The sequence below is a fragment of the Myiozetetes cayanensis genome, unplaced genomic scaffold, assembly GCF_022539395.1.
Source record: "Myiozetetes cayanensis isolate MyiCay16 unplaced genomic scaffold, myiCay2020 scf1, whole genome shotgun sequence".
Lineage (NCBI taxonomy): Eukaryota > Metazoa > Chordata > Aves > Passeriformes > Tyrannidae > Myiozetetes > Myiozetetes cayanensis.
In genome coordinates, this window is record NW_026086604.1 from 101561361 (window position 1) to 101583588 (window position 22228).

The 22228-nt window shown below is 40.5% G+C and overlaps 1 protein-coding gene across 4 annotated transcripts in view; it reads right to left on the reverse strand.

Moving 5' to 3' along the window:
• Positions 1-16885, reverse strand: part of EZH2 (enhancer of zeste 2 polycomb repressive complex 2 subunit) — a 51208-nt gene extending 34323 nt beyond the window's left edge. For 2 of the 4 annotated variants that reach the window (XM_050318116.1, XM_050318107.1), the window contains exons 1-2: positions 14962-15018; positions 14270-14335 (exon numbers count right to left, since the gene is read on the reverse strand). In XM_050318116.1, the coding sequence (XP_050174073.1) occupies positions 14270-14335; positions 14962-14966 (71 nt within the window). In that variant the 5' untranslated portion in view covers positions 14967-15018. Of the gene's footprint in view, positions 1-14269; positions 14336-14961; positions 15020-16774 lie in introns of those variants that run through there. The other 2 variants (XM_050318125.1, XM_050318135.1) reach the window with 2 other exon arrangements.
• Positions 16886-22228: the final 5343 nt, after the last annotated feature.

The window sequence follows — 22228 nt, forward strand, 5'->3', positions numbered from 1 at the left end:
TCAGCAGACAAACTGTGTTCAATACATCTAGGATTCACAAAAGAGACAAAGAAGTGTAGAACAATTTCAGCTCAAATTGCTCCTGTTTTGCCTACGGAACACAGAAATAGCCTTATTTAAAGACAACGTCCTATTTTTCTTTGATCATTTTGGCAATATCCATCAGTGACAGACAAGTACACAGATAATTCTCTAAATTAGGCAGTCTATTCAAACAGTCATATGGCTGTCAAAAACTATATTTAAGCTCCTCTGGCTACTGTGCCAAATTTCAGGAAAAAAATCAATTAATGAAAATTTTCAACTGAAAAGCATGGAAGAACAAATGAGTGGGTCTGCCCTTTTGAAAGAACGCTATTAGTTTATAATTGTGTTTAATATTACACAATATTGTAAGCTGTAAAAATACTACATTATCTTCCCTCTACTCAGGATTCCTGTTTGGAGATATTTATGAATTAAAACATATTTTGCACAGTATAATTTATCAGTTCTTTTTTTGTGAATTAATTACACTCATAAGGTCATTCACATATTTTAAATATATGCATAAACTGCTACAATATTGCTCTAACTAACAGTCTCAATGCGGAGGATGGAGGGGAATATAAAACCCAACAGAGAAACTGCATATGCAATCTGATGCAAACAGAACAACAAAATAAGTAATCATGCTTTTTGCTGCCTACAGTAAGGAAGGAATACAACCATCCACATGGGGTATGGGCAGGTAGGGGGAAGTACTACTTCTACCTTTCATAAAGCAAAATGCTTTCACATTTGCTTCTCAGAACCTCGAGCTCGAAAGGAATGTATTTACTGCAACACCCTGCTCAATGAACTGAATCACACTGCTCCTTGATCTCTTCCATCTCACCCTTAGCGTGCCCACAGCTCTGTCAGCAGTGACTTACTTCCACTAACTGGGAAGCCCAAAGCATGCATCTGAGCTGGTTTCATGAACTCTCATGTTAAATACTATAAACTTACTAATTTAGACTCAATGTTACATAATGAAGGTGCTCACCAAAGCAACTTCCTCAGCAGCAATGGCACCTCACAGTCATCCCACCCTTTCCAACTCTTTATTCTCACTCCAGTACTGTCCAAATATTGGATTAAACTGACCAAGGATAAATAAAACCTCACTTTTAGTCACTTTATCTGAAGCACAGATGAGTTTGATTATCCCATCCACAGTTGTGGCTTCCTGTGCACAGTTATAAAGCAGAAGAAATTTGATAGAAAATCAGGCCAACACTAGAGAAAAACTAGTGCAGGCAATGAGAACACAAACAGGCACTGGTTTTATACATCAGTTTGCTCTGGAGTGGCAGGCATGCTCTTGAGCTGTGAGCTGTTATCAGATCCAGACAGCATACAGGTCTTTCAGCCTGAGCTTATGCAATCTTACTAATGGACAAATCATTATATAAACCCTATCTGAAGTCAACACAGAACTTCTTCAAGCATCTACAAAACTCACAGAAAATAAACAAACCAAACAAAACAAACAAACAATCCAAAACTAAAACCAAAGAAAACCAACCCCATACAACCAACCCACCACACCCTTCTATGTTTTTTCACAAATTAAAAACATTTTTACTTGGGCAGTAGAGTTTAGGACAACTTTCATGTTCAACTCAAAAATTAGAATTTTAGCAACAAAAGGGATTAACCAGATTTTTTTCATAAGCCTGCAAAAAAATTCAGTACTTCCTAGAAAGCAAAACAAAACAAACAAACACAACAAACAAACAAAAAATAAGGTATTTCAAGTATCAAAACCCGAAGCATCAAGTTCAGGTACAAAGTTGTTAATTTTCCCAAGCTACCTCAAAAAATCTTTTTTGTTATAGGATTTTACACAGCACAATACAATGAAATGATTGCTCAACTGCAGCTAATTATTTTTCACGCATGTTAAACTAAACTTTACTGCTTAGAAACTGCTGGAAATTTCCTTTTAGTATTTTACTTCATGCACTGTAAATGCAAAACAATACTCTCTATGAACCTGTCCTAAACCTTTCCAGAGTAAGCAGTTTCCAGGAGAGTCTTATTACAACTACTGAGCATCTGCAAATAAACTATCAATAAAATACATACATATTGCTAGACTTCAAAAAAACTAACCTGAAGTTAATTATAACTTAATGTTGTAATCTGCCAGATCTGACTCCTTCATTTATATCAAACTTGTGTTAACAGTACAGAGAGATTCCTGGGGAAAAAATATGGTAAAGAAACAGTAATATTCTCTATGGCTAAGCAAGAAAAATTCTTCACTCTTGTGACTTCAGAGCTGTTAACGTTTTCCACATTAAGTTATGTAGGTGTGGGGGGAAGAATGACACTCACAGAACTTCAAAGGGCTTTTTACCTGTGCTGTTAGCAGAGACACACAAAACTATGCCTAGAAGCTTTGTAGTTGCTACTCTGCTTTCAGGAGTTTCTAAAGCAAAACAAAACATGGTTTTCTTTTAAACTTATCTATATAAAATACCACATTCTCATTTCCATGGGAAGAAAAATATTCCCAAGGCCAGTGTCAGTTTGGATATTTCAGATACCAAACCAGACGAACTAACAAAAATCTCTATCTCTGAAATACAACATAGGAAATATTAACATAGTTTACCAATAATATTTCACTACAAAAACAACTATAGTACATTAAATCTTTTAGAATAATAGTCACAGAAAAATAGATGGGAGTAAACTGTGGTGTGTTTTTTATTATTTTATATTATAGAAATGAAGTATTTTAACTTAGTAGTGCAGTTCAACCGATTTTAAAACAAGAAGTACATAAAAATACTTATATATGTTTAAAAATTTACCTCATGTTGATATTCTATAAGCTGAAGTACTATATCATTAAAAGCAGTATAAATTTTGAGAGATAACTTACATCAAATGCTGCCATCAGTTCAACTATCTTCCTCAAATGCTATTTGGTGTCAGTTTTACCTGGAGAAGACATCATCTGTCCACTGTGTAAGTGGTCACTCATTTCCACTTCTACACATCTTTCTCTCCTGTAAGAGCTTAAGTGCTTATGGTTCTGTAATCAAACTAGGTCAGGGGAAAAAAAAAAAAAATCTGTCTGAACAGCCCAGAAAATGAATATACTTGGTTTTAAAACACCATTTTTCAACAAAATCAGCTCCACATGCTGGTTTGTTCAGCAGCCACAAATTTGTTCAAGCCATGAATTCTTGAATGCACACAAGGGACAGGGGTTTAACCTCTACTGGGCTCTCTCTGGCAGTATGTAAAGGAAAAAGATTGGTTCATGAACTGACCTAAGCAGGTAACTCCATACGACTCACCTATGCTTCCTCACCCTGACAGGCTTCAGTGGCTGCGAATGATGTAGGTTAACAAAACACTCATGATCAACTCTAACAAGATTACATGTTCTGCAAGAATGTTCTTGATTAGTCAAGAGATGGAACTTATATAAGCTATTGTCAAAGACAAAACTATTAACTTTAACAAATTTGATGTAAGGATGAGAACCACCAACAGCCTCAGATGTACCAATGCCAACCCAAAACTAAGGAACAATGACTGTGTGAAATCAACTAAATTTCAGAATTTTTCCTCTTCCTCCTCTTCAAGTAAGCAGAAAACCTCTGGCTTGCAAGTAGAAGTGCCTGTTTCACAGTAACAACCACATATATTCAAGATATTTTACTGTTAGCCCTACCACCAAAGAGACTGATAGTAGCTATAATAGGCTTTCCAGGCAATATGGTAACACCAAAGGCAGAAGGTCTGCAGCTATAAATAGGCATGCTATGAACAGTCTCATCACGATTAAGCTCCTATTATTGTGACAGCTAGTTACCTGCAACTTCTATTTGCAACACTAATACACATTTCAGTTAGTAGCATCCCTTTTAAAAGCAGCCTAGTCACTACAACATTGTGGGGTTGCTTATGTACCAACAACCCAAAGATTTTGCTTCCACAAGGCCAGTGTGCTTTCTCCTGCTTGATGTAATGAATGGTTACTAGTGTTAGCAGTTACCTAGCAGAATTTAGCTTGGAAGAACATTTCAACTTAACAAAAACTAAGCAGCACATTCACTTACCTGTTTGCTCTTGGAAGCTGATAACAAATACACCCTAGTGTACTTCTCAGCTAGGACTGGGAAAGGAAGTGGGATCTTAAAATGGCATTAATTTCCTCTCTTCATTGTCTGTCTACACTACAGCATCTCAGACAGATTTTACACGGCAAATATGATAAATTTAATTGAGTTGATCAGTTACATCAACTCATATCTTTTCTGCACTCAAATGAAGCAGTGTCCTAACTGGACCACAAGTGTTCATGCTGGCAAGATAAACACCTAAGATGGCAAGGAAGAAGAGGAACAATGAAACCAGAGTAAAGAGAAAGCAACAAAACCATCTCCCCTTCGATGTTAGCAAACCATTACGGTGTATCATGCACTTGCCTTAGACTAGAACACTTATCTTCCATACCATATAAAACACACTCTTCACACCTTGTCGGTTTTTTGTTCTTTACAAGACTTTGCACAGTCAAAGCAGTTAATGTGTTAACTACTTCTGCAGAGTAGCTTTCAAGAAGCTGTTTCCTGCTATCTCTTGATCAACTAAACATTGCTCTGAAAAGATGTACTGAGTGGCAAACAATAGCAGCAACCATTTGTAACTTGTCTACTGTAGTTGCCAGACAAGACAAATGAAAAGCTAAGGTAGTGGAGGTTCGTTTAATTCAGTTCTTCCTCACACCTCCCACTACAGCCATTCATAACAACTGGGTATGTTCAAATCAATCATCAAGGAGTATTAGCACAAATCTAAGGCTTCAGGCACGTTCTATTTATTCTTATCAATATTCTTTTAGAATACTGCAGGTAGGCTTCCAGCCTCCTAAACACACTCTTAAGAACATGTCATGTTTTTATCTGTTCCTGGGTCTTATCAAAATTGGACGAGTTACTCCAAGCATTTCTACCACTACACAAAAGAATTAATTACCTAAACAGCATGTTTTTCTACACAAATCTGAGCTAAACCCGGACAATCACAGAATTTGAGCACTGTTCTAGCCCTTCTACTGAGACATGCTAATCTATCCTAAAAGGAATGTACAAGAGGTAACCGACAAGACTCAGCAAGGGATTTCATTTCCATATAGGAAGAAAATTTTTCGCAGTGAGTGTGGTCCATTATAGGTATGTATTAAGCAGAGAGGCATTAGAATCTCCCTTCTCGAAAACGTTTTAAAAGTGGTCTGGAAAACACAATTTCAGTGTTGGCCTTACCCAAGTGGGAGACCGGATCACATGATTTCTAAATGTACTCACCAACCTAAACTATTTTACAAGTCAATACAACTCTCAGCTGGGCCCACTATACCAAAACCAAGGATCACAGTGTTCTTAAAGCTCATGCTATGCAATTTACTTGCCTTATAAATTCCAGTTTAATATTTCAAAAGGTGAAAACAATCACTACTGCATCCTAACACTCAGGATTTCAATCAGCTACAGGTACATTGTGAAAAACAACATTACTAATAAAGGAACAATAATTTGTGAATTAAAATGATTAAGAGCTTAATCAGACTGAACTCTTCAGTTTGGTGTGCAATCACTGACTGTTATAATCAGTAGAAACATTTGTTACGTTAGTCTCCTTTTACAACGCCATCAACTAGGTAGCTCACTCACTCCTTCCCACTACTGTTCCATGTGTTTGTTCATTTGAAAGACACCTTGTCTGGTTAACAGTACAGTTAGAACCTTCAGTTCTATGTCTTAAAAACTGTAATTAAAAAAGACAGATCTGAAAGCTCTTCACTAATTAAGAAAGTAGTCTAACTAGAGTGCTTAGACCTAACATTATGTTTAAAATAAATGAAAAAAATTAAAGGGCTGTTTTTTTCAAATTAGGTGTCTTCTTATCCTAGTGGGCTTCTGCTTCTCTTATAGCCCAACACTTCATACCTTTGAAGTGTCACTCTTTTCAGACCTTTCACTTTCTGCCATTTAAGGCACTACAGCCTTACCTTGTAACTTGGCATGCTTGAGACTAGGAGCCTGATCTCCACCCTGGAACGTTAAATTGTTAGTTGTGTTTTGGGTTTGGGGGTTTTTTTTCCACTTTCTTTTTTTTCCCCATTCCTAAACATATTCTAGAAGAAATCATTAAGCATGTCAAATGGTACTCATGTTCGCAATACGCAACTACTCTATGACTTTCCTCCCTGAAACTTGAAAGATGTGCCTTCTCAATTATTTCTTCCCAAACATGGTGTTTTTTGGACCATTTTGTGGCAAGCTCACACCTAGTCATCATGTGCTACCTTGATCTATCATAAACAAAATGACTATGCACACCCTTTTTTCTTACACTATGTATGAGAGGCTATCAGTGAACTACGAGTACAGGTTCATGACACACTTAATCCAATGAAACTCCTTATTTGTAGTAGTGTTACTACGAAACTAACTTATTAACTGCAAAGACTATTTTTTTATTTGCAGTATTATTCCCCAAACTAAAACTAGTTACCACTAGAGTGGTCATTAAAATATTATAACAGAAGCAATACCTTGGATCCGAGCTAAGCAATGTAACAGAATTCCCTCAATGGCTTACAGGTCACTAAGTTACGTGTATTTTCTGAAAGTTTCATGAAGGACTACAAGTGCTCTGGTATCATGAAAAGCTTCAGCGTGAGCACATATTTTATAAAGAACAAAAGTAATTAAAAATCAGGGAAGTCATTAAAAAGAAAAAAATTACTAGGGAGAAACACCATTTAGGGCTGCAGACTGATGTGTCAACAGACAGCAGTCCCTACTCAAGCAATGCCATTGCAGCTAACCACAGTTAGGCAGACTCATTGTCACTGTTCTCTGCTCCAGTATGTAACATAATTACATACAGTTCTTTAAAGCAGCTAAATCCTGCATTGTATGCCTAGATATTGCTAGGAAATGTTCCTATCTCAGATATTAGGAATTCTAACCCTTGGTCCAGATTTGTTAGGAGCACCTGTTTCCCCTCCCCATATTTAACCCTGACTTCGGCTTGCGTTGATCACAACATGCACTTTCTTTCATCCATTATTGTTTCCAGTCTGTTTTTAACAGTTAAATTAACCTCTTCAAACACAGTTTCTCATTACTGCCCATATATACCAGACAAAAACTGCGTGGAGGACCAGATGGCTCTGACTTTCAAGCCTCACCCCTACTTTATGCTGGCATTGCTACAAGAAGAAGCACTTTTACTTGCCACTTGTCCCTGCACCTGTGCTATCATTTCCCTCCTGAGAGCATGAGCATTTCTGCAGCCAGACATTGACAGAAGCAAGGAAGTCCTCTGGCTGAAAGTATCTTGTTGCTTTTGAGTGAAGAAAAATGAGCATCCAGCCACTTTGGCCCCACCTAAGGACACAGTGAACTACGGCCTTAGGCATTCAATTTTCAGCTCCTTATGACAGTACTAAATGCCTGTGTCGGCAGATCAATTTCTGGATGTGCTCAGTTCATACCACTTATGATTTGAAATGCTCACCTCACATAGTAAGTCAGAGCAGTTCAGTTACTGACACACAAGACAGGAAGGAAACATGTCAGCTCTCAGGCTCACAGAATTCACATTCTCTTCAACCATGTTCTCCATTTGATGTTTTTAAATATAAATATTAGTTTGCCTCCCATAGTATTTTATTTCTTGCCTTCTCCCCTAATAGTTCATTCACACAGGTAGTTTAACACTATGTTGCTTTAAAATTCTTCTCAGGAGTTTCTACCACCATTATACACTGACCAGGCAGATATTCAGAACTCCCAAGGACAAGGAAGAAAGAAAGGGAAGAATGAGGAGTCAAGTAGCTCGTGGATATTAAAGAAAAAGAAATGGTGCTTCACTCCCTTTTCCCTCCTGGAAAAACATGAGAAATCTTAATTTATCTTCTTGCTGGTTTTAAATGAGAATCTTTTATTTTTCTGGGTTAGAAGACTAAAAAAGCAAAGCAACTGCCAGTATTCAATATCCCTTGCCCTATCTGCCAGCATATTAAAAACTTTGCAACTCAGAGTTTATAAGTAACTCTTGATCTTCCAGAAGTACTTCAAACAATACAGTCAAAATTGTATGTGTTTCTTAATATCTAAACTAATTTCAATCAACCTGCTTCAGGAAATTTAAATAATTAAAAAAATTGGTCCTGGCAACCCCCCCTCATCATTTTAGAAGTTTTTGGCAGTAACTATACGTTGATTAAACATAAAGTACCTGAGCAAGATCCAACAACAGAACTGTTCCAGAAATCAAGCTTATTTCTGATTTTCTATGAGACATAAAAAAGGAAGTCATCAGTTTGATGACTTCTTTTCTCCTAATTGTACTGCCTTTGGGATTTATTTTCACACTATCTCATTTTGTGGGAGTCCTTCATTTAGAACATATACTTATCAAGAAATAGTGCTATGGGTGCTTCTCAGTTTCATTCTCTTCAGTACAGAAAAATAAAAAAGTTATGCCTGTTATTAAGAAAATAAGATTTCAATACTAATAATTAGATTTCTAATATATTTCCTTAAACAAATACAACAGTAGAATAAAAAAAGTAACACAGTATCATTTGTTTTCAAACAGTCTTTAAAACAAAGAGATAAATCCTTACTGGAGTATTCCATTAGTCTGTATATGCAAGCCTGCGACTTTCAAACTACTCTTTCCTTCAAAAAAAAAAAAAATCTCTGTATCCCTACTTCAGGATTTAGAGAAACAAAAACAGACATGAAATCATTACTGAATACCATGTAAGGAGTAAGAGTGACCCACTTCACAGAAAAAAGTTACTAAATTCCCAATATTACCACTTTCTTCCAGTACATTTCAACATTTGATACTTTTAGAAAAATACCGGTTTGGAAATAAAAATAAGAAGTTCAAGTACTCGTCCACTTGGGTGGGGGAGGGGGAATAGAGAACAGGGAGATCATAACTAAGTATTTTGTTATTAAGACTAAACCAAAACTGGCAGTAACTGAAATCGACTTGTCATCTCCCTTCAGTTTGGGCAACATCAGCAGATTGAAGTGCAGCAGGTAATGCAACTATTTACTTTTCACTTGGATATCTGCATGTATAAATACTTTAAACTATATTTGCATGCATGAGTAAGACTATTTGGCTCAAAAAACAAATAATACATTTTAAAACCCTAAACAGCAGAACAACAACAAGAAGTTTCAAGTCCAGTTTTTACTATACTTTTTACAAGTCACCATTAAAACCATTGCACATTTCTCACATCAGACCAAGCCTGGCTATTTGTCTAGAGAAAGTAAAGTTTCATGCATAAAACTTGAAATTCATCTTTGAATTGTTCAAATGTGTACCTCCAAATTTCTCTCTTCACACCCATTCACAGAACCCAGAGAAGTTAGATGACTCCCACGCAAATTCCAGTCAACCTCTGTTGCCTAACACCTCCATCTCTTAAAAATTTAGCTTTTTGATATCCTGGATAAATCTGGCAGAAAAAGTAACACTTGCTGGGAACACTTCAGACATGTCTCCACAGGCAAAATAATTTAGGATGTGAATTTGAAGTGCACTGACTATTCCTCCTTAACTTGTTTTGTGGACACACCTTTTATAGTCTAAAAACTAAAATAGCCACAGGTTCTTCAGTTCAAACCATGCATGTAAAAGCAACACGCACTCCATACAGAAAAAACCTTGACACACAACAAGTCAGCAGTTAAACAGTTATTCCCTACTCTTTCCCTTCATAGGCAAATAGCCTAAACTTTGAAATTCAGACATTACCCTTCCATGTATGCAGAATTTATTGTAGAACAGTTTGGCAAACTTTGAAGCTGAACTGGTATTTGCCAGTTGCCTCAAAAAAACTGCAAACTGAGCTTCAAATGATGAAAGCAACCGTAAGAATAATTTACAAAACTCTCATTTTAAAGATTTTTACATTAAACTGGGTCTAATGTACAGCATCCCTATTCTTTAAGGTATATGAGGATTAATCCACCAGTACATTAATGTTGCTTATAAAGGGAAAAAACATAGATACTACTTTTCCAGAAGCTTGATTTAATGGAGAAAACTAACAATAAACAGTTTATCTTAAAAAACAAACAAACAAAAAAGCCAAAACAAAACAAAAACCCCAACATACAAACAAAAAACTACCACCTTCCAGTGAAAAAGAAAACATTTCCTTTAGGCTATGGAAGAGAACTGCAAATAGTTAGGTCTTGGGATTGATTACATCTCCCAGTTTCAAAGCAACCACGTGCTGAACACCAGTAATGGATAAACTGCCTTAAGAATGAAACAACATATTTCAAACTCTTCTCCCAATAATTAGTCGATTTAACTTGCACTAAACACATTAGCAATAAATACTCACTAGAAACATGGCACAAGTAGTGGACATACAATAGGAAGAAGTTATCACAAAGGACAAAATTTATGATGTCCTGACTATAAACTGTATCACTGAAAAAGATATTAGAATAATGACTTTAATCCATTTGCCATGGTACAATTTCTCAGGTAAATTTAAGAATCTATATCTATATCTATATCCCCATGATTTCTGACTGAAGCAGCAAAATGAGTTACAAATCTAGAATTTTTTATCTTATTAGTAAGAAACGAAATCAGACAACTACACACCAAAAACATAAAGCTTGCCAGATCCACTCACACCAAGAAGCATGCAAAGGAAACCAGTTCACATTAAAAAAAATTAAAATTATAAATGAACCGTAAGGTTTGAGTTTCCTTCCTTTCAAATACTTTGTTTCTTTAAATTACATCTGATGGCTTTGGGATTTAAACTGAACATGCAGGCTGTGAGAAGAGAATGCATGGCAGGAAAAACTGAACTAACCACGTAAAAGGCAGAATGGAAAGGAGCCAGATACAATAAAAAACTGACGGGGAAATAGGCCTGGTTCTAGATTAAAAGACAATTTTAAAGTATAAAGAAATCATACCCTCCTGTAAAGATTTATTTTCACTTCATATCTTAGAAAGCCTAGGATGTGGAATTGCAATTTGTACTACTTTGCTTGCATAATTACACACACAACGTTATTTAAGCAGGCACCATATGCACATACAGAAAAAGAAAACTAATAGCAAATTCTGGAGTATTCTGTAATTGTGTGTCAGGGAATTCTTTATTTGCACACAGTGAGGTGTCAGTTTTACCTCATTTTTTAATGAAATCGTATATATCCCAATTAGAAGCTTTGGAAGTACATCACATTTTCAAGCAAATGACAACAGTGCTGATCCACTCACATCGTTACACTGTTATTTTTATCCACAGCATTCAGATCACGTGCAGTATCTATCTAAATTTCCAAATGGCCTTCTCACCTTAAAAGTACTACTGATTTTACCACTAGATAGGAAGCAGAGTATGCATTTTAAATCATTCCAAGACAACAGTAGATTTTCACAAACAGAGCAGAGGCAAAATAAATGAAAAATCCCATAATCCAGACTTCAGCCAGGTAGCCAAAAGATTCCTAAAATAAAGAGTGTGACCCACATTAATTTGGGGGCATGGGTGTTGTTTGTTTACAATTTTTTCTGGACACAGCAGAAACACTAACACACATTCTCTTCTCTCTCAGTATTTTTTAAATTACAATCAATTTACAAGCCTGTGGCTAAATAATTCATTAAATATTTAAGAATTCGTTTCTTTTTTTTTACTGTTTTTTAAAAGAAGATTAATTTGCCAATAGTAAATGCAAATTATACTTTTCACTCTTCTCCTTAAGAGTTGCCTCTACCCAAGTTTACTAGTATTACTTTATCTTTTTAATTCAGAATACATATTCTGACAATTACACTGGATGTAGTTTTATCACTTTCATTGAGGTTCCAGACCTCAAGTCCACAGTCTGATCCATCATAGTGGAAATCAAGGCATACAACTAGAAAAAGACTGACAATTAAACTGCCTACTATTATCAGTTACAGAAAGTCACATGTTTTAGAAAATTTCATTGTTTCTTGCTTGGAGCTCCACAGAACCTATTCCCTCCTTCAACAAATTTCATTCTCAGTTTCGCCTCATCCACAATTAGATATGCATAGCATCATTCCAAAGTCTTTAACTGATCTCTGTGAAAATGGATACAATACCTACTTAATAATTCTGTATATTGTTTTCCTTTTAATCTTTAGCTCAACAAAACTCTTGCACTTTTACTTTGAGCTAAAAAGAAAATCCAAGCACTCTAATAACTTGTAATTGGTGTTTTCATTACTCCCCTGTGAAGCACCCCCTCTATGTTTTGCATACATTTTATACAAGATTTTACCAGTTTGGATACACTTTATACAAGATTTTAGTCTGCCTCACCCTTCCCCCTCGCAGATGTAGCTGCTTTTCTGAAATTACTACTTAAATTATGCCAGTGCTAGAGCAACTCGTCCATTTAAAGATTGACTTATCCACTCTAGAAAAGTTGTACAGGTCATATTGAGATGTTAAATGTATAGACACATTTATAGATAGATACATTTACAGATGCTCTCTTAAATCAGATACCATTTCAATGAGCCCAGCATTGCTCTCCATGGACCTCGCTGACAGCATGAACAGAAGGTTGGTAGCAGCTTTAACATTAAAATAAATCTTCTGTTACCATCCTACAGCTTCTGTTATCAGTGGTCTTGTTTCCTAATGTAAGTATTATTCAAACATCAAATCATTATGAGTTGTATTTACAGTATGCAGTCCATTTCCTCCACTTTTTTAAAAATCTGGTAAGTTGAATTTTGAGTGGATAAGTAATACCGCAAAAATTACCAATTCAACTCAGTGAACTTCCTTGCTTAGCAAAAGCCAGATTCTGTTCATGAGATTTTCAGCATCACTGCTGGGAAAAATGTTATTCCCTCTTAAGATTCACAGATACTTCTCTACAAGTCAGCAAAGATGCATCTATAAGCACTAACTGTAGAATTACAGAACTTTCAGATTACAGCCAACACTGAAGTTTTCCACAGCACTTTTGCTCGAACACAACGTAAATCAGACATTTATTAAGTGTGCCTTCTATCAGTATTGCAGCCATTTTTAGAAATCACTCTCACTGTTCAATCACATGAATACAGTACTGTTATCTAAAATTGGTTTGCAGTTTTAACATTATAGCCGCGAACTTATTAAAATGCATGCATGATCTATACAGCTAAAGAAGCTGAATTATCTTGTGAATGGTGACAGAACACTTTTTTTTTGACTAATTTTGAGAGGAGTTTTAAAGTGCATCAACTTTCCTGGGAACACTGTTGGACTGCACTAGATTCTAGACGTGGCTTATTCTGACATAAGCTGCTTTACAGAAAGGTGGCCATTAGCTTGCACTCTCCCTATATATAATACAGCTCATGCATTCAATAATGCACTACAAAAACTCCCTTCTCCCTAAGCAGAAGTTTCTTTGTAGGTAAGAAGTAGTGTGGGAATACGTACATTTCACCTCTGAATGCTGCAATGCTATGGAACTAACAAAAAAAAAAAATTAAAAGCATATCTTCAAAGAAATCACCATATTTCAGCCTGTTGGCAATTCTAGCAAGAAAGGAAAAAAACACAGCAGGGGGGGGGAAAAAAAAACTGAGCTTGAATTTCAAGTCTCTGGCCTGAGTTTACACACCACTGCTTTAGCTCATTTTAAAGTGAGCAGAAACACTTTATGACTTTTTGATGGTGTGGATTTTCAGTATTTGACACTTTTCAAGGTGAGATTACGTATTAAAATAAAAAAAACCTGAAAAGTAAAAATTAAATTTTTCCCCAATTTTCCTCATAAGTTAAAATCTTGAATCCTTCCAAAGTTCCAGACAAAAATAGCAGTTGGCATCTCACGGAACATTTTACTGACACAGATTTCTCCACAGGTTGTTTAACTTTAATTGTTACTTTCATTTCTCATGGAGACAGAGGAAGGAAAAAAATATTTTTGCTATTTTTTTTTGTCTTTTGTAAAGGAAACTACACAACATGAAACGTAATGTTTTTTATGAAATAGCCAGTACTTGATAAAGTACTAGCTCTCAAAAACACTCACATGTCACACAAAACTTTTGAGTCCTAAAACACTAGAAACACATTTTCTGAAAGACTTCATAGCTCTTAAATATTTAAATGTTAATAGTCTATGGTGAGACTAGTTATAGTACACTATGTACAAGTAATACTCACCCTTCTGAAGATGCTTTATTGTTACCACAAATAAACATTCCCCGGACTCTCAATTTGATATAGACACTGGGGACAAACAAAGAACGACCTTTAAATTTTTTATAAGTCGCATAAAGAATCTCAATGTGCCAACCCCTATAAAAAGATGAACATATCTATGAGAAAAATCCCAATTTAGAAGTGAAGATTACACTAAATCTGCTGGTAAAAACTCTTCACTGAAATCTGTATTAGTAAGAACCAAACTCACAATAGCTGAAACTACAGTTGGTAGACTTCAGCAAAGACACTCTTAACCTGCAATAATTAAATTACCTTCTTCAAATTGTTAAATGTTTCTTGTCAGAGAGACTGAGAATCTTTACTTCCAGCTTTAAAAAACAAAAAAACTTTTCTCTTGTTCCAATAAAATCAGTGTAGTGCTTTTGTAAGTTAGAAATAAGTATCTTGAATAATGTAGAAGTTTATTATCCCCTTCCTGCCACATCTACACAGGCACTCCTTTTCTTTTGTGTAAGTAACACTTCGCGAATCACCATGAATACGTGACAATGTCAAATACACGTGCGTGATGCCACAACACACCTATTTCTTTATCCAACCTCACATTTGTTGCTCAGAGACGGCTTTGCCGAGTCAGTGCCCTCCTTCGCACCTCCCCAGACACCCCACTTTTAAAGAGTGCTCCGCACCGCATCAGATCCGAAACACCAGACTTTCCAGCTCCTTATGAACTTTTTTGCGGCGGTCTAGAAGATCGGGATCGCACGGTGCCCTTCACGACTGGGAAGTTCGCCGGAGCCGCCGCCAGACTGCCTTACCCACTCGCCCCTCCTGAACCGGCTCCCTGAACCCGGAGCTCTCCAAAGCCAGGGCCGGGAGCCCCCCGCCCAGCCCCCGTGTCCCGAGGTGCGGGCGGGCGGCCCGGGGCGCTCCCAGCCTGCCTGCCCGGATCGCCCCGGCTTCCGGGACCCGGGCGGACCTGTCCCAGTCTCTCGGGAGGAGCGGGGCAAGCTCGGCGCCGCGCTCCCCGCCGCAGGAACACGGGTTTCCCCCGCTCACACACACGCCTCCCGCCTGCCGCGCCGAGCCGCCGCCGGAGCCGCCGCGTGCCGCCGGCAGGAGTGGGGAGGAGGGGAAGGGAAGCGACGGGTCTACCCCCTCTCCCCGCTCTCCCTCCCGCCAGCCGCCCCCCGTCCTTCAGAGGAGCGGCGGCGAGCTCGCCCCCGGCCCGGGGCTGCGCCCTGCCGGGCGGGGATGGGAGCCGCCGGCGGGGCTGGACGGAGCCAACTTAGACAAAGGGCACTCCAGACTCCATGTCTCCCCCCTCCAGCTGTCACCGGCCGGGAGCGCGCGTGTCTTCCCGCCGGCGCCCCGACGGAAGGGGACGGGGGGGAGGCTGCTCCTCAGGAGCCGCCGTCGCCCCCATCCATCCCTCCCTCGCTCGCTGCCGCCCCCTCCCCTGCTCCCCTCCCCCATGACAAAGGACCCGGGTATAAATAGCCGCTCCCGGTGCCGCCGCCGCCGCCGCCTCGAGCCCGCGAGGTGTCGCTCTGTCACTCACCCGCCCCCCCGCCGCCCGGGCTCCGCGCCGCCGGTGCCGCTGCCGCCGGTGCCGGTGGCGCCGCCAGCTCCGCCCGGCGCTCCCGCTCTCCCGCGCCCTCCCCTCCCGCCGCCCGCCGGATTCACCCTCCCGGACCGAGCGCCAAACGCGCCGGCCCAATCGCCATCGCGCTCATTGGCGAGCGCCGAGCGCCGCCCCCATTGGACGGGCGGACGCGGCCGGGGCCTCGCCGGGCCAATCGGGTGCGGCGGGAGGCGGGGCGAGGGGCGTGGCCCGGCTCCCCACGTGCGGGGGGGGGCAGAGAGGGGTGGGCAGAACTCTTTGTTCTCGCGCTGCCCGCGCGGGGGGACGGGGGGCTCGCGCTCCCCGCGCTCCCGCCCCAACCCCCTCCCGCCCCTCGCGCCCCTCCCGCCCCGGCCCCCCCCACAGCTCCGCACGGCGGGGCCGGGCCCGGGGCCGCGCCGCGCCGGGGAGGCTTGAAACTCTCCGGCCGCCTCACGTGGAGAAGGGGGGAGAGGGAGGGGAGACGGCAAGGAGGGAGGTGAGAGGATTGGCGGGCACCGGGAGGGGCCGCGCTCCCGCTCCCGCTCGGCGCCGCTGCCGAGTTTGAATCGGCCCGAGAGCGGGAGAGGCGCAACGGCCGTAACGGTCCCGGGGGGCGGGAACGCCCCGAGCCTCCGGGCCGGCCGTCGGTCCGTCCCCGCCACTCCGCCTGTTGCTCCGCTCCGGCGCGGGAGCTCAGCCGCTGGAGGTCACTCCAGCCTCTCTCCATCTTCAGCGGTGAAAAATGAAATGGCCAACATAAGTTTTCCTCATGGGTGCTTCGCCCTTCCCTTGTGACCAGATCCCTTTCCTGCGTGTCCCACACAGAGTGATGCTTCCGGGGTGCACTGGAGCAATCGCCGCATCCTTGCTTCCACAATTCCCTCACCCTTCCTTACCGAGTATCAGCTCCCCTCTTCCTTATGGGTGCCTCAGTACATCTTCAGGGGCAAAGCTCCGCGGTGGTGAGATCCCGAGTGGTAAAAGACTCTACTGGTGGGTATAAATCACAGGCGCACCCGCATTCCCAAAGGATGCCGCTGGCTGACGCGCCGAACCCGTGAGCGCGGCTCACGGATATCAGAAAGGAAAGGAGAGGACCGCAGCCTCCGAGGCTGGGGACAGCCCGCGCCCCCTCACACCGCCCCGCCGGGAAGCCCCGGCGGATGTCTCGGCCGGCTGAGTCACTTTCCAGCGCTGCTGCCTCGTGTCGTGTCTGTGACCTTTGCTTGCCCAAACTTTACCGGCACCAGCCCCGCGCTGGTGCATAGCGCCTGTCCCCGCCGCTTCCTCTCCCTCACCGCTCAGCACCCGGCGCGATTTCCCCCCTGTCGTAGGGGGTGGTCATAAATCGCGGTGCCAGCAGCAGCAGCAGCGAGGTGCCCGCTCAGCATCACACTCGGATCCTGTTGCTTGCTCCGTGCTGTCTCCAGTCTCTTAAGGTTGCTATCGTTTACCCCCGTTTCTAATCTGTGAGCCGTGCTCATCAATCTTGTTTCGAGGTTGTACTTAAACCTTGAGGATTCGTGCACATTTGCTCTACTGTCATCCCACTTTCTGGTCACTCCAGCCTTTCTTCACCTCCAGCAGTGGAAAGTAAAATTGCCTGAAAAAGTTTTCTAATGGGTACTTTGCCCTTCTCTTGTGACCAGGTCCCTTTCCTGCGCATTCCACATCAAGTGCTGCTTCCAAAGTGCAGTAGAAACCTTCCTTCTACTGTCCGCTTCCGTCATCCTTCCTTACTATCAGCTCCCCTCTTCCTTGCGAATACCTTAGTATGCCTTCAGGGTCAAAGCTCCAAAAATGAGCAGTGGCCAGTGCAATGAGGTCCTGGTAAAAGTCACTCGTGTGGGAAATAAATCACAAACACAACATTCCCAAATCAAGCAGTTGGCTTACATGTCAAATAAGGCTCAGTGTTCTTCTACTCAAAGGTGATGTGCTTGTGTGCTTTTATAGTCTCTGCCTCTCTGTATGTAAGTACTTATAATTTTCAGACTTCATCAGATATTAAACTTGCAGTGAGATCTCAAGAGTGGGCATTCCTACACTGTATGTTCTTGATTTACATCATGGCTTTGAAAAGGAGGTTCTACTAGTAGCTTATTTTATTTTTTAAATCTCTGGGGTTTTGTGAGCTATGAGCAAAATGTGCAGCAGAAAAGGTTTCCTGTTACGGTTACATGTCGTGGTGTAGTAAGTAGCTATGCCCTTCCTCATATGCTAGTGGAGTGGCTGACAGTTGGAAAGATTATCTTAAAAATATCACATTTGCAAAATACTAGTAATTTCTGAAAATTCAGCTATTTTGAATCTATTCTGCCCCAAGATGGCTGCCACCACCAAAATGGCTACCCAGTCCCTTCACAGCTTAAATTTTGTGATCTATTTTGATCCATCAGTTTGCACTTCATGGGACCTGGTCTTAGTCAGCAAGTAAAAATTACCATTGATAAATAAGCATGGAGTAACCTTCTGTAACAGATACAGACACAAGGTGGAAAAACCTGTGCTGTAGAACCTACCCTGTGAACTAAACCTCAGCAAAGATCATGTTGTTTTTCTCTCTTGCGCAGAAGATTATTCACAGGTTACACCTGAAACTGATGCTTACTGGAAAACTGAACACGTTTTGAATGGAGTTACCGCTTCCTGCTTTGTATTGTAGCAAAACAACCTTTCCACCAAGGCTTTGTTCGAGGCTCTTAGAGTGATGAACTTCTTGGCAAAGGACTCCATTAGGTGCTGATTTTCTGATCCATAGTTCAGGCTGTCTCAAACATGCAGGAGAATTTTAGCAGCTGTTCGATTCTCTACACAGCGGTTTAACTCTGCAACAAACTCTGTACAGACTTTCTGTTTTCATAGAATAAACCACTTAAATTGTTTTCTGTTTCTGCTATATTTTTCTGATTAAAGAACTACTACTTTGTAAGACAAAAGAAGGATCTGTGTCATGCAGAGACATTTAGGTCTGTGCTTTAGGCAAAAATAGTGCAACAATTCTTGAAAGAATTACCAAATCTAGTATTTTGAGGAGTCATTCTGAAAGGAGTGAATTCTGATCACAGCATGCAACAGTTACTCTTGAGAAAAGTAACTAATGTTGAAGAAATATGTACGTGTTACAATAACAATGAAATAAAGTGAGGCTCAGGAAAAATGTATCAGTTTTAGACCCTTCTGGAACTGTTGAAAGCTTTTACCTTTTTTTTGTTGTTGTAGTTAATACTCTGTAGAAGAGCCTTTTCCATGTTCCCAGCAGGTTAATGTAACATGTATGTTCATGTTGTATGTATGACTAGAGTAGTAGAATAAGGATTTGTCAGTGCTAGATCACCAAGATCAATCAGACATAAAAATAATTGTTTGACAGTATCACAGGATGTTCCTAACCATGATTGTTTCTGTGGGGGTGTACTTATGTGCCTGTTTTCACCTTTTAAAAGAAAAGCATTTGAATCCAGCGAAACAACAACAACAAAAAAAAGGTACAAATAAAATTTTGCTACAAAGCAAAATTAAAATTGAGCGGTTTCTTTTAGAGATTTTTGACATCTCGAATAAGGTGGTATTTCCAAAGCATGGGTTATTCTTTATGTATTATTTTAATGATTTCCTCACTGTCACAATCATATCGTATTTCTTCCATCTGGCTGGGTGAACCAAGCAAGACCAGTCGGGGAAGTACCTTAACCTGAAATAACCACAGCTGTTGGCCAGTTTTCCCCTTGTCTGCCTGGTTTTGTTAAGGAGAAGCACAGCTAGGCCTCCGCAGCCCAGAGTAGGAATGCCGGTAGCTGCATCTGGAATTCTTGTAGATAAGCTGGTGACTTGCTGATCGCAGCGTCACTTTCCTTTGTGCTTCGGAATCGCAGTGTAACAAAGCTGTGTGCAGCTTTTGGGTGGGTCTCCTCTGTGGCGCGGACTGGTGGACTCCACATGTTAGTCACACAGCCTCAAGAGGTTCAGTCTGCTTGTGTTTGAGCTCCGTTGTTCCATGCTGGGGAGGGAAGGAGGATGCACACCTGTCCTGGTTATCCCTACCCCTACAGTCAAAGCCTGCAACACTGCAAATAATATTTCATCCAGCAGAACGTTTAGGAGCATGGTCTTTGTTTCTTTGTATTCTTTTTTCTTTTAGTGTATTTTATTTATTTATAAAGTGCCTTCCATACACTGCTCGTTCAATTCCTCATGCTAATCTGTACTTTTCCTGATGCCTCGGCTTGTTGTGTGCCTAAAATTCTGCATTTTGATTCATGTGAATTTGTAAGATTTTACAAAGTGTTTACATACATGGAAATGTAAGTACAGCCTAAAACAGTAAATCTGTAATAATATTCAACTGTTATGCACAGCAATGATTACACAGAATTCAGCACAAACCCTACACTTCTTTAAGAGTTGGCCTCTTGTTACATTACTATAAAAAAACAAGGGGTTTGACTTAGCTTTTGGCAAACAGTTAATGCCTCTGTTTTGTAACTAGCCATTTTAAGATGAACTATGTTTTAAAATGTTTTTTCCACTAATATCTTCATGGTGCTTATGGACCAAATTCTCTGAAAGAAATGTAGCTTTCTGACCTGTCTCACAAACCCCTTCTGACCTCTTTTTTCCCCATTTACTATATGCTTCTCTGTAGAACTGAATTTAATAATCAGATGATCAGCCAGCAGAAGTTATTTCCTGCCGTAGACTCTGTGCCTGTTGTGCAAGCAGACGTGTGGTTGCCGTTTGACTTGATGCACTTGTCACAAGACCCAGTACCTGGGGACTCACCTAACCAGAGGAGGTGCAAGCAGTCACGGGGCAAAACATGTACAGTGGCAAGTGGAGGTATGTTGTCCAACACCAGAGCACCATGAAAAACAAATAGACTTGCATGCATGGAAAGGAGGTGTAACAGTAATTACACTGACCAGGATTTGATGAAGTGCTGTTACAGGAAAATGCACATATTTCTGTGCCATTTACGGGCTGCCTGAATCTGAAGCTGACACGTGAAGCTGGTTCTTAGCTCTGTAAACGCGTCATCGCGCACACACACACACGCCCCACACACACCCAAGTAATGGAAAGCTACCTGACCTTTCACAGAATGTTGGCCTCATGTATTGTGGTACAGGTACATAATGTATTTTATACTGAGTATAAGTGTTTTCAACGTGCTGAGCCACCTCAGTTCTGTCATACTGTGTTCAAGGAGATTTTGTTGGGGGTGCAAGACAAACAAAGGTTGAATCAAGATTGATGCAAACAATTAACTCAAACTATGGCTCTGCATTAAATACAGGACAGTATTCCCTTGACTAGGGAGAAATGTTGCTCAAAGGAAAGCTCCAATGTTGTTTTTATACAACAACAGAAGCAATGTAAGTGATTTTCTGTTAACTTTTTTGAATATGCAGAGATAAAACTTATTGCACATCTCAATTTGTGAAAGGGATTGATTGACTTCCCCTGCCTTCAGTTAGAAATAAACTTGACTTTAAAAAGTATCTATAGGTAATGGTTTCACTTCAAGGAGTCTACCTCTGATTATGTTGTGGTCACAGTAGCTGCTTAAGTTGTGTGAAAAAAATACTCTCTTATCCTTGCCTGCTTGTATTTTCCTTTTTTTTTATTCCTTATCTGACCTGTGTTTACTGTTACATTCAAACCACTTAAAGGTCTAAATGGTATTATGTAGCAAAAGTGCAATGAAAGCATATCCCTGAGAACTTAAATTGCAGTGCCCTGGCTCCATTTCCAGGTGGTTTTGGCAGTGTAGCTGTATGATACTGCTGTGTGCCACTCAGAGGGGAGAATTTTGCTGCAATTTTCAAGATTCAAGTGAGTATTCAATGAGTGTTGATGGATGATACTCTCCCATTGGGACAAATCCAAGATTAAAAACCTGAGCTCTATTTGAATATTGTGTTCCTGAAACATCAAAATTCTTCAGTGGCAGTGGCTATATTACCCTAGCAGACAGGGTTCACTAACTAGAATCAAATCTTCATGTTTGGCTGCAGATGGTACTTCTTCAGACAGCAAAGCGCAATATACATGTAGTGATAAGTCAAACTGTTTGCAAAAGCAAATGCATTTGTGAAATCTCTTTCCTCTGTTCATCATTTCACCTCCAAAAGAAATATTACCTCCAAATGTAGCCACCCTCCCATGTCTATGTGAAGGCCTCCATTTTTAGCGTCATTTACCCCTCCTCATTCTCTCTTTGATATTAACGTTGTGTCTACTTTCAGCTCTTCCTTTGTAAAGGTGCAGTCTTGTCCTGTTCTGTCCTAGAATTACCTAATCCTTACATCTAAAATAGTTAAGAGATATTTGCAGTTGTGCTGGTCCTA